At 34.2% G+C, this 12,464-nt stretch overlaps 1 protein-coding gene across 1 annotated transcript; it reads left to right on the top strand.

Annotated features, from left to right (window-relative positions):
- Positions 1-4,838: 4,838 nt before the first annotated feature.
- LOC133782610 (uncharacterized) lies at positions 4,839-5,454 on the top strand. Its single transcript, XM_062221943.1, has one exon. It carries the CDS (start codon positions 5,047-5,049, stop codon positions 5,311-5,313), a length of 267 nt encoding a protein of 88 aa, XP_062077927.1. The 5' UTR covers positions 4,839-5,046; the 3' UTR covers positions 5,314-5,454.
- Positions 5,455-12,464: the final 7,010 nt, after the last annotated feature.

The following is a 12,464-nucleotide window of genomic DNA, read 5'->3' as shown; positions in this document are numbered from 1 at the left end:
GGATGTTTGCTGAGTATATAATTGTTTCTTAGATTTGTTATGGAGCCTACTGAAGGGAAGTTTAGGCTTGATTCTGGGTTAAATTGGTGTTTGGAGTGTGAAATTGGGGTTTTGGCTTGAGGAAAAAGCAGGAAGAATATTGATTTTCTGGGATTGGGGGCTCGGGCCGCGACCCTGTTCTTCAGGCGTTGCGCCCTGTGTGTGTCGAAGAGGCTGGAAGCCTTTGTCTGCCTAGGCGCAAGATATAGCGCGTCGTGGCCCATGTCCTTCACCAGGGAGGCATTTTGCCTCTGAATTGAGCGCGCTACGACCCTTAAGGGACTGGGTCGCGACTCAAATGCAAGATATTGGCTGTTTGAAGGTTTTTAGCTTGGGAATCCAAATGTTAAGAATTGGGAAGGATTTTACCACCCGGTTTGGTAGAATCCAAGGTCCCGGAGGTTAGAATTATATTCCGAAGTTATTTATTGGATTAGAACTTGATGGATGGATATTATGAATATGTCGTGACTAGGTTTTCAACGAGGTTCGGGTTAGAGGACTGTGCTCGAGATTATGGTGCTCAGGAAGCTTGGGACACAGGTAAGAAAATTGTTGTACCCATAGAGCAGGGTGTGGCCCTATTGATTGAATTGTAGGGTGTAGGCCTATTGTTTATTTTTAGTATATGTTTAAATATATGTTGATATTATGCTATGTAGTGCATATTTATGAGTGAACGACGAAGGCTGGGAGCGGCGAAGGTCGAGAACGGCAGGAAGCCGAGTATGGCAAGGGGCCGGGATCGATGTTGAGCACGAGAAGTGCAGGCCATTAGGGAGAGACCCTCCTAGGATGCTGGAGACATCCTTTCGGTGAAGACCACGAACCCAAGGCCTGGTAAAGCACTTGGGAAGGCATGGGCGCTATGTGTTTAGCCTGTTGGCTGCTTTGTTATATGATGTTGATAGATATGCATATGTTATCTGTGTTTGTGTTGAGTTTTCTTGCTGGGCTTCGGCTCACGAGTGCTCTATGGTGTAGGTAATGGCAAGGGAAAGGTCGACCAACCATGAGTATGGAGAGCGTGGAGCGACGGGTACATGTTCAACCTGCCTGGCCGCCACGGCCAGGATTATTTTGGGATGATGTAATGTATTTGGTTGATTTGTCGCTTAGGCCGACCTTAAACGTATTTTGAGATGTAAAGTAATTTTTGAACAGTATTTTGGGATCCCAAATGTATAACTCTTTATGCTTTCAATGAATGACCACATTTTTATATTAAATGCCTTTAAACGACTATTATCATAGTTTAGCTACACTTTTAACCTAAAACCTCAATTAGCGAGCTAATGGCACATTTTTTTAACTCACTTAGTAATGACTCTAAAGAAGTATGGCGTTACACAAGCCCCAATCATAATACATTTAATAGCTTGGCCGAGCCTTAATCATAATACATTTAATAGCTGGCCTGAGCCCTAATCATGATACAGTCAATAATGGGCCCAAGCCTTAATCATGTTACATTCAACAACGGGGCCAAGCCCTAATCACATATCTCGCGCATTGGGTGCAGTTTTCTTACCTTTGGTCCAAGCACAAGCAAATAAGCAAGAAAGCATGACCCTCGAGAACAATCCTCTCCTGAGCCCTATGGGTAACCTAGTCACAACCCACAAATAACATTCTCATTACTATTCGATTCCATTATAGAACCCTAGGACCAATCCTGTGCTCTCAGGACCTCCAATTCCCCCATACTGGGTGGTGAAATTGTCCCCCGAGCCCCTGGGCCTATGCCCTAAAAATACAAAAATCAAGGGCCCTAAAACTAGCCTAGCGCCGCGACACACAGCCAGTGCTGCGGCTCAGAAGAACAGGGCCACGGTGCCCCTGTGCGAACCTAGAAAAACTAGGTTTTTTCCACCATTTTCCCCGAGCCAAAGCTCTCAAACCTTGCCCCAAACTTGCCTAAAAGTCCCAAACGAGTTTAAAACCCTAAATAACATATCATAAGCAGTACCAGCACTTCAAAAACTAAACTCAATCTCTCATTAAAATCAAAACCCATCCCTTGGTTTAAAATTCTGCAGAAACTTAAGCCACCAGGAATTAAACTCACAAACAGAGCAATTTCTTACCTTCATTGGCTGAAGTATTGTCCCAAGTTACTCCCAACTTAATCCTAGACATTAAACCTTCAATCCCCAAGTTTATTTCCTCAAATATTTCAAAATCCTCAAGTCCCCAAGAAGAGTGAGAGAGAGTAACGAGAGTGTGAGAGTGTTTCCTTTTTTTTCTTTTTTGAGTGTTTCCCTTGTATTCCACAATCTTCTAAGTTGTCTAAACCAAGCTAAAGCCTACCATAGACCCAAATGCCCTTAAACCCAAATTTTCCCCTCCAATGCCCACAAGGGTAAATTAGTCTTTTACCCTTGCTTTTTCTCGTGATCTATAATTTCCTCAAATGATTACCAAATAATTTCCCCATTACCCGATAAATCCAAGTAATGTGCTAAATTACTAAAATACCCCTAGGCTCACTGCAAGTTGGGTATTTGACCTCATTATGACTAAACTGCTAACTTGCCCCCTAGGATCGCCTCGTGACGGATAAGCCAAATATATCCACATAGTAATGTGGTCTTAATCATAAAATACACATATATTCAAATATGCCATCAACAGGCCAAAATTACGAAAATGACCTTTTAATAAAAATGGGCCCACATGCATGCTTAATACACCTAAACATGCTGATATAGTCATATAATAATAAATCTCACATAATTCATAGAATAACATGGTCATAACACATAATCACTCAATTAATTCAATTATTGCCTCCCGGCCCCCTAATCCAAGCATTATGCCATATTAGGGAATTTGAGGCGTTACATCAAGCATGATCCAACAATCACGATTATCAAGGCATGGGTCGCTATCATCAGCATGGGAAAAGGATGCCTCAAGTACAGGGCGAAGGGACACTTCAGGTACAGATTGGATGTCTCGAGCGTGGAACAAACTCCTTATTAATTGCACCGATTGATGGGCCCAACAACGGGGAGTAGACATGTGGTGTTACCTTTTTTGGAGTGTGACGTCACGAAGATCCAAAGCATCACCCCCCGAAGACCTTTGAAATCAATCCTCTTAGACTAAGTCTCCACTGTTCGAGGACAAGTGAAGACTTGGGGGGTAAATGTTGTCTGTGAATTCATCATTGGACATGTGGCATTCATCAGAGAAGTAGTTAGGCTCCTTAGGAGCTAATGAAGTCTGGTGGAGCTTGCCTAGAGCTCCTCCCAGCTCGTTGTGATCCGTTTTCAGGCGTGGATGTCTTCAAGTTAGGCCATGTTCCGAGGACCTCCATTGTGGTCCTCCTGTCTTCTGGGTCAATTAGTCCTCCAAGTGTAGTAATTTTTCCTCGAGACCCGAGGGAATGCCAGATGTCAATCACAACAACTTTGGACCACAACTTTTGGTGCCTCAAGTAGTGGTGTCGAGCCAGTACACTCGACAATTGGTATGTCCCAATGTGTCGCCTAACATGAGAAAATGTGCAGCTGCGTTCTAACAGTGTTAGGGGTGTGTATCCCGTAAAGTGGTGGACTGCAACTTACGAATTGGGATCCCGTGCGATACGCCTGGGCCCACCACCATAACTAGTGCACCCGAAGGTGTTAATTAGCAATAAACTCCCAAATAATCGAGAATGTTTGTAATAAATCCCAATTAAGGGAATTAATTGTCCTCAGCCACTATAAAATATGGTCAGGGCTTCCATTGTTTAAGACTTTTTTATCCCATTTTTGTTACTTTGGGCAATTTATATGCTGCCTGAGAAACCTCTGTTGGAGATTGACATTTCAAGCTTCAAGAACACTAATATTAAAGCCTCATGGACTAGAGTTGTTTTGTAACCTAAACCATGTAAAACTCATGTCTCTTTCCTCCATTTCTTTAAGTTCTCTATTTAAATAGTTGATAGCGAAAAAGACAGTCAACATATATCATTAAAAAAAAAGGTTACCTTTTAATGAATACTTTTTAGTCACGACATAGACTTTTCATGATTAAATGTTACTTCTAGTCGCAACAAAATATTATTTGGACTAAAAAATAATATTTAGACACAAGTTGTTACTAATGTAGTTTTAGACACAGGTTATCAATAATGTAGCTTTAGTCATAACCAATTATACATAGTGATAAATTTTGTTGCGCCTAAAAATATATTTAGTTACTACAAATTGTGATTTCTTTGATTAATATTTTTAGCCATAAACTTTTTAAAGATGAAATAGATATGAAGATATTATTTAGACAAATTTTATGGTGACTAAAAGTACAAAAAAAATTGTAGTTGTATATGTTTTTTTAGTTATAATTGATAGATTCTCTATTTTTACATTATTCTACAATAAAAAAAGACACCATACATAATTTTGAACTTTAATGACTTTAATATGGTAATGTAAAAATTAAAATTATGTAAGGTGTCTTCGTTAAAAGAAAATAATTAAAAAATGAAAAAGTTTTTCCTCACAAAATTAATATTTATTTTTTATTTACTATCCAACTTTTTTTAATAAAATATAGCAATACAATTAAACTCACTGAAACTACCGAGACGAAAAGTGAATTTCAATTTTAAAAAAAAACATAAAAAAAGTCATTAGTCAATAGCAATAGGTCCAACTCTAACGACTACACGACTTAAATTCGCCATAAAACTTGTCCCCGCCTCTCCACGTTGAGGCCTAATACCATCACACGGGAAAGAGGTATGCTATTATTTAAATAAAAAAAACTAAACACAGCACATGGTTTATCTCAAACCATTGGTTTCGTTTCGTCTACTTTTTTACCACTACTTCCTCTGGTTTTTCACTTTACACCACTTCAAAGGCTGACGCCGCCTATATATACCAAAACCCACTTCATTTCTCTACCAACCAAACACAATCAATTTCAGGTCTCAAATCTTCCCATTTTCGCTCAACAAAGAAAACCCTTTTCGTTTAAGCATAGAAGAATCCCAGAAAGTTATTGAAAATGAGCGCTGCTTGCAGAGCCTGGATTGTGGCGACAAGTATTGGAGCTGTTGAGGCATTGAAAGACCAAGGAGTGTGCAGGTGGAACCATGCCTTGAGATCTATTCAACAACATGTCCAGAACAATGTTAGGTCTTATTCTCAAGCCAAGAAACTCTCTTCTTCTTCTGTTGCTGTGGTTTCCAACCAAATCAAGCGGTCAAAAGAGGAGAAGATTAGCAAAATCATGGAGTTAAGCAGCTGGGGTCCTAGCACTATTAGGTTTTAGTTAGATTGTTATCATTATTAATATTAGACCCTTGTGTCGATGTGGTTTTGTTTTTCTGGAGAATGCTAGATCTTCTAATTAGTACGATCTGGTGTAACATTTTGGTTATTTATCTGGTGAATATATTATACGATTGAGACATATTTGGATTCTGACTTAGTTATGTTCTTTGTTGAATTTCCAATATCATTTCAAGTGCCATATGTTCTTCGTAGATACACATAGCAAAGGGTGATTCTGTGGACGATCCATGGTTCCATTGATATGGGTTAAGTGTAAACTACGTATTTTGACTATTATAATTCATGGGCAATGTCAGATTCATTTATTAGAGGCAAATGAGTGAGCACTATAAAGAGGACAGTCGTTTACGAGTTCAAACTGCATAAACGACAACTGTTTTACTGTCGTTTTTTGTTTCTTTATTGCGCTACTGCTGTCGTTTTATGATGCTTTTATCGGTTTTTGTTCGATTTTTTTTATGTTGTTACGTATGGGTTGTCGTTTTGAACTTTTTATTTTTAATGTTTCAACATGTTTACATTTACAATTTAAATAAAAATATGAATTTAATTTGCTAAATGAAAAATAGCTTTTCATATTTTTATAATGATTACTGTGTTTTTCAATTTTAGATTAGATTTTAAATGTTTGAGGAAGATTTGATTTTTTTTTCTTTTATTTGATTTGTTCATAGATAATCGTGAAACTATAATACGCAACTGCACACTATCCTAGAGTAATAATTATTCTTTCTTATTACCCAATTATCAACAATTATTCTTTAAAATTTAGATGAATAAATCTATTTATAAAATTTTAAATAACTTTGAACAAAATAACTAATTAAAAGATGAAAATCAATAATAAAAAGGTATTAATGTTATCAAATTTTCATTCTACTAATTTTATTAATTAATTTTAAATTTCTTCACTCTTATTCTAATAGCAGGTTAACATAAATCGGTTCCTATTCTTTTCAAGATATAAGATTTCATCCTATATGCAGGTTTTTTTACATCTTTGTGATAAACTTAAACATATAGCAGACATTAAGCATAGAAACCTAATTACTACACAAGTCATACATGTACTTTCGTCCAATATGTAACCTATGTTTATATAACAATAGCATATTCAATTATCATATTTCGAATTTTGAATCATAATCATAAATCAAGCAAATATTGATCACATATTTACAAGCATTAAACAAACATTATATATATTAGAATAGAGAAGAAAAATCAATAGAACATCATAATTAAATTAAATAGAAATCCAAGTGACTACATTAAACCCTAGAATAAAATGTTTAGTTCATATAAGACATGATTAAATAAAAAAGAAAAAAAAATTCAAAAACATAAGATTCAAAAACATGAAGAAGAAAGAAAAAAATATAAAAGTGCAGAAAAACTAGTTTGAGAATCAAAATTAGTCTCTAAAAATATAATTAAAATTTGACCTTCACCTAATTAAACCTTAAACTATGAATTTATACTAATAAAAAAACACGAATTCATTTTTTTCATTGGCGGGTCGCGACTTGGCCTTTCCTAGGTCGCGGCCAGTGTCTTTTTAAAGCCCTCAAAATCTGGTTAGACCCTCCAGGTGCCGCGCCCCTCTAAACCCAAGTCGCGGTCCACCTCTCCATGGTCCTCTTGGATTCGCCTATGACTTCTTCTAAGTCGCGGCCCTTAAGCCCATGCAACGATTTTAATTCCATTGTTTTTAGATTTTCACCTTTTGACATCCTTCTTTCATCATAACTTATTATTATTCATCCTTAGCACAAATTTGAGTCAAACAACCACCAAAAGCTCCATTTTCCCACCATTTCCTCTTCTTTTAGCATTTAACTCATGATTCAATACACCAACCTACAACAAAGACAAACAAAAGCGGAATCTTGCACAAAACAAACATAAAGACTTAAGATTGCCACAAAAACACATTATAAAACGACACTAAAATGGAGTTATCAATAGATCTCATTAAATTGATTTTTTTTTTTTTTGTGTTTCAAACCAAAAATAGACTGTATAATAAATTAAGCAAGACCAATATGTTTCTGATGAGGAAGGTAAAATCCTGATTGAGATTTTTTTTTGGGGAAAAGGAATCCTGATTGAGATTTTGTTTAATCATATTTTACTAATAATAGGAGAAGATCTAGCTTTTTGTTATTGAAGAAGTACAAAATCAGTCTTTGTTACAGTAACAGAATTAATTATCTATTTACAATAATAACAGCTTAAACTAATTACAATAACAACCCTCACTAATTTTAGCACACACTCTCTCTCTCACTAATTCTAACACTCTCCCTCAAGATAAAGTGAACAAATTTTTAGTTTGTGACATTCATCTTAGATAATAAGTAAGAAATATGAATGAGCTTTGAGGAGGCCAGCTTGGATTTTCTCTCTAACAATGTGAGAATCTATGTCAACATGTTGCTTTGTTCTTTCACGGAAAACATGATTTTTCGAAAATCCATGTCAATAAGATTTGTTCTTTCATGGAAAACATGATTTTTCGAGATGTGATTTGCTACACTATTGTCACAGCATAGGACAACTCGAATGTGATGATGAATTCCAATCCTTCAAGAGAGCAATGAGCCAAGTAGTTTCACGTGTGGCATTTTTCATTACTCTATATTCAGCTTCAGCATAAGATCTTGAGACGATAGACTGCATTTTAGACTTCCAAGATGTAAGAAATTGACCAAGGAAGACACAATAGCTCGAAATTGTTCTTCTTGTATCTATGCAAGCTCCCTAATCAGCATCTAATTTTTTTTTAGATGAATACCTTGTTGGTATTTAATGTGTAAATCAATGTGTACAGCGAAATGTGTATTGCAAAAATTTTCTTTTAATACTGAATTATGATCAATATATATCTATACTGTTGTACGTATTTTCACCTTCGACACATGGCAACCCCCAGTGAGGCTTGGATGTTCGTACGCATCCTCGGGACATGTTACTGCCTGAGGTCTTTAGTCGGAGCAAGGGTCCTCTTAGGTGAGACCTTGTCTTTGACAGTGTGTCGTGGGTGCCTTAGTAGATTACTCCCCGATGTTTGTTCTCGAAGCTGGAGGTTCTCCAGCTCGGGCAATTAAGGCGAGGGGTTTCGTCTCCCAAGACCGAGGTTTTGGTTCTCGGACCTAAGATAAGGCGCAACGTGTCAGTAAATGCGAGTTTTCAGAGCTAGAGGATCGTCTCACAACCTTTATGGGCGATCCGTCAACAGTGTTGTCGAGTGTACGACTCGAAAATTCACACACCCACTATGCCGCCTGACATGGAGGAACTTACAGCACACCCTGACAGTATCTGGGGGATGTTTCCTATAAAGTAGGTGCTTTTCGGTAGTGGCCCTCACAAATCTCGTTTGGGTCATGGTCTCTATTCAATGCAGCCCAACGCATTGAATTGGTATCAATCCCCTAGTAATGGGAAGAATGTATATTAATTACTTATGATTAGTATTAATAACCTCAACCTCTATAAAGAGGGCTGGGAGTCTCATTATACAAGGTTCAGTTTTTTAGAGAGAAAATAACTTGTACTAAGAGCAATCTAAACACTGCCTGAAAATACACAATTGAAGCTTGCAATCACAAGCTTACAATCCTCTTAATACCAGAGACTTGTGGACTAGGCTTCTTTTTGTTAGGGTTTTATGCCCTAATTAAAACCTAATTTCTTTGTAATCTCATTTATTATAAATAAAAGAATAGAAATCATTTTTTAACTTGGTCAATCGCTTTGCTCACATGTTTTATTTTCATGATTATTTGTTTAATATAAACTTTTATTAAATCTCGAGCATATAGCTAATCGTATTTATAGTGACGTAATCACAGTGGAATATAAATATGATTATATGTTCAAAATAAGTTAGCCCTAAGATTAGTCAGTGCACATGATTTACACTGACTTGCCAATCTACAATATGATCTACTTACACATTGTAGTGTTATGTTTTTTCCAGAACATTAACAAAGTAGATAAGATCAGATGTATTTGTTACATCGGACTGGACCGATATTGATAGTTGATAGAATAAGTAAACATACTGTTATTATCTATTCTAGTCATATCATATAGTTTGACATAGGTCAATTCAACATTAATTCTGAGTGGTTAGTATTCTAACTGGTTGTATTATTTGAGTTCTTTGGCTTGTTCGTTACCAGCTTACCCTACGGACTAGCCATAACTTACATCTTGGGAACTTGGTAGTATAATTGAGTGGGAGTGTTAATCATAGATATGAACATTTATAGCTTCTGATGAAGAAGTGAAATGATGGTTTCCTTTTAGTTTGGTTCAAGGTGTTAAATGATAGAGATCTCATTTCAGTAATTAATATTAGTTTACTGAAATATCATTTACAAGGAACTAAGTGTTTTAAGGATAAAATAAAATGAGGGGTAAAACAGTACTTTAGTCCCATCTCATTGTAGACCGTCTATAGAGGATTGGGTGACAATTATTGTTGTAACAATGGATAATTAATAGCATATCTATATTTGTTATAGTGTTCTATGAATTCAAGAGTGCAATTCCGAGTCTTTAGTGGAGTCACGAGGAATTAATAAGTTAGTAAATTTATTTGTTAGATTTATGATAAATTATTGGAGCTTGATTTCATAGGCCCATGGTCCCCACTGTACCTTGGATAAAATCATCTAGATAGTCTCAATTAATTGATTTAATTATCAATTAGAATTATCAAAGTTGACCAGGTCAATTTTGGATAGTTTCACAGAGTTATGTAATTTTGAGAAGAAAAGAGAAATTATGGTAGATTTATTAATAAAGATAAATTGGTATCTAAATTAATAAATAAGTTTAAATCAAGGTTCAAATTATAAATAATTAATTTGATAAATGATTTATATAATGTTTAATTAATTAAATCAATAGAAAATAATACATGCCTTGATTTTAAGTCCAATGGTCTTATAATCAAATGAGAAATTTCACGGGCCTAAAGCCCATGATAATTTCTACCTAGGGTTGTTAATTGGCTATTATTTTATTGATTTTTTAATTAAATTAAATGGCATAATTGAGTCTATAAAAGGAGTGCTAAGTGAGAGATGAAATCATAAGTTCAGAAGTCACAAGACGACAGACACTGGTTTTCTGATAGTTTTTAGATTCTCTCTAAACATAAGTCATTTTCTAAGCCTCTTAGTTCTTTTCTTTTCTTCTCTCTATATCTATCTCACGTGTTGAGAATTGCCCACTCTAGTCTAGGCGATTCCAATGATACTTTGGAATATTGTGAAGAAAATTGAAGATCGGTTTAGTTTCTTGGTAATACTCTGCGACATAAATGATACAAGGGTTATGAAAACTGAAGGAATGACCCATTCATTCCGCTATGTATAATGTAAGTATTCTTATCATTATTTCTCTTTGAATTCAATTTTAGAAACATGTTCTAGGTTGTCTCATATTAACTTGTTTAATATTAGATCTACATAAAAATAAATAAAGATCTTGTATAAGTTTTCCTAACAACTGGTATCAGAGACTTTGGTAATCTTTATTTTCATGCATGAACATGTTAAAAATTGGATTATTTGACGTGTTTGAATAATTGGATGGATTTTCATGTTTTTATGAAGCATATATGATTTTATGTGATTATTAACAATTTTTAGGTTATTTTGTTGTGTTTTCTATGCTATTAATGTTTACATATGCTTTATTTTGTGTAGAACATAATAAAAATGAATTAGAATATGTTTTTGGTTTGAAAAATTGAACAAAAATTTTTTTCCAAAAAATTTTGCCTGGCTGCCATTGCATGCGCACGCCCGCGCGCCCGCCACACACCGCCCGTGCGCCCCTGCGCACCTGCCGCCTGCCGAACATTGCGCGCGCACACGATGAACAGTACTGGGTACTGTTCATCCGAATGTTCTTTAATTTTTTTTAAATTAAAGAAAATTAAAAATGTGAAAATTATTATTTATAATCAAAGCCAAAAATATCAGACTTGTTTTATCATTTAAAATTATTTTTTAAAATAAGATATTTTTGTTAGTTAAGATTTAAATAATTATATATTTTCTACAAAGATTCCAATTCAAATTTAAAAATAGACTAATAACTTAATTTAATTTTTTTTAAATATTAAATATTAGAATTAATATATTAGATATTTAAGATATTTTCTTTTAAATACTTAATATTTTTAATTAAATCTTTATTTGAAAATATAAAGATCTTTTTATTCTATAGTTGTTATTATTTAAAATTTGAATATTGTTAGTTAGATATTTTTATAGATATTTGGATTTGATTAACTGTTTTGAGATATTTTAGGGTCGATATAACTATTAATATATATTTTTAAATGTTTAAAATATTAGCTAATAGTTGTAACAACACAAAATATTTTTGAAAAACAGTTAAGATATTGATTTTAAAATTGGTTAAATTTTGAAAAATATCATTTTTTTCAACCAATTAATAAAATATTTTTTTAATACATGAGATTTAAATTAACTTTTGTTAATTGTTGATAAATCCTATTTAAATTAAATTAATATTTTTCAAATTAACCTAAACCAAGTTGATTGTTGATAAATGAAATTTAAATTAACTATTGTTAATTGTTGATAAATTTTATTTAAATTTGCTTATTTTTGTAAAAAATTAATTAATTTGATTTTTTTTGATAAATTCTAGACAATTAATTGTGGTATTTTTGCAAATGAAATAAATTATGGTATTTTTCCATAAATTCATAGAATTGCTCATATAGTAACATGATTAGGCCCATCCAATTATAACATGTATGTTTACACTATATGTGGTATTTTTGCAATTGGGCTTAGATGCATATAGTGATCCATCTGTTTGTTTGATATATGGATTTTGCCAAATAAAATATTCATAAAATGATAGGTTTTATTTGGACCCATTAGAAAAATGTAAAGTTTAAACTCCTCTCTTGTGTGTGATTCCACTTGTGAAGGCTCATTTGCTTTGTATGACTATAGTGAGCCTAATAAATTAATAACAATTAATAAAACGAATGTTTAAATTCCTATCTTTTGGACCTTGTATGGAAGATTGGGGGCCTTTGTAGTGGGAACGACATACTGGTTCCAG

This window comes from Humulus lupulus, chromosome 6 (assembly GCF_963169125.1).
Source record: "Humulus lupulus chromosome 6, drHumLupu1.1, whole genome shotgun sequence".
Lineage (NCBI taxonomy): Eukaryota > Viridiplantae > Streptophyta > Magnoliopsida > Rosales > Cannabaceae > Humulus > Humulus lupulus.
The sequence above is the reverse complement of the archived record's forward strand: the minus strand, read 5'-3'. Positions and strand labels throughout refer to the sequence as shown.

Bases quoted from the DNA above. Each gene is read 5' to 3' on its own strand.
- LOC133782610 (XM_062221943.1), top strand. From the start codon at position 5,047: ATGAGCGCTGCTTGCAGAGCCTGGATTGTGGCGACAAGTATTGGAGCT.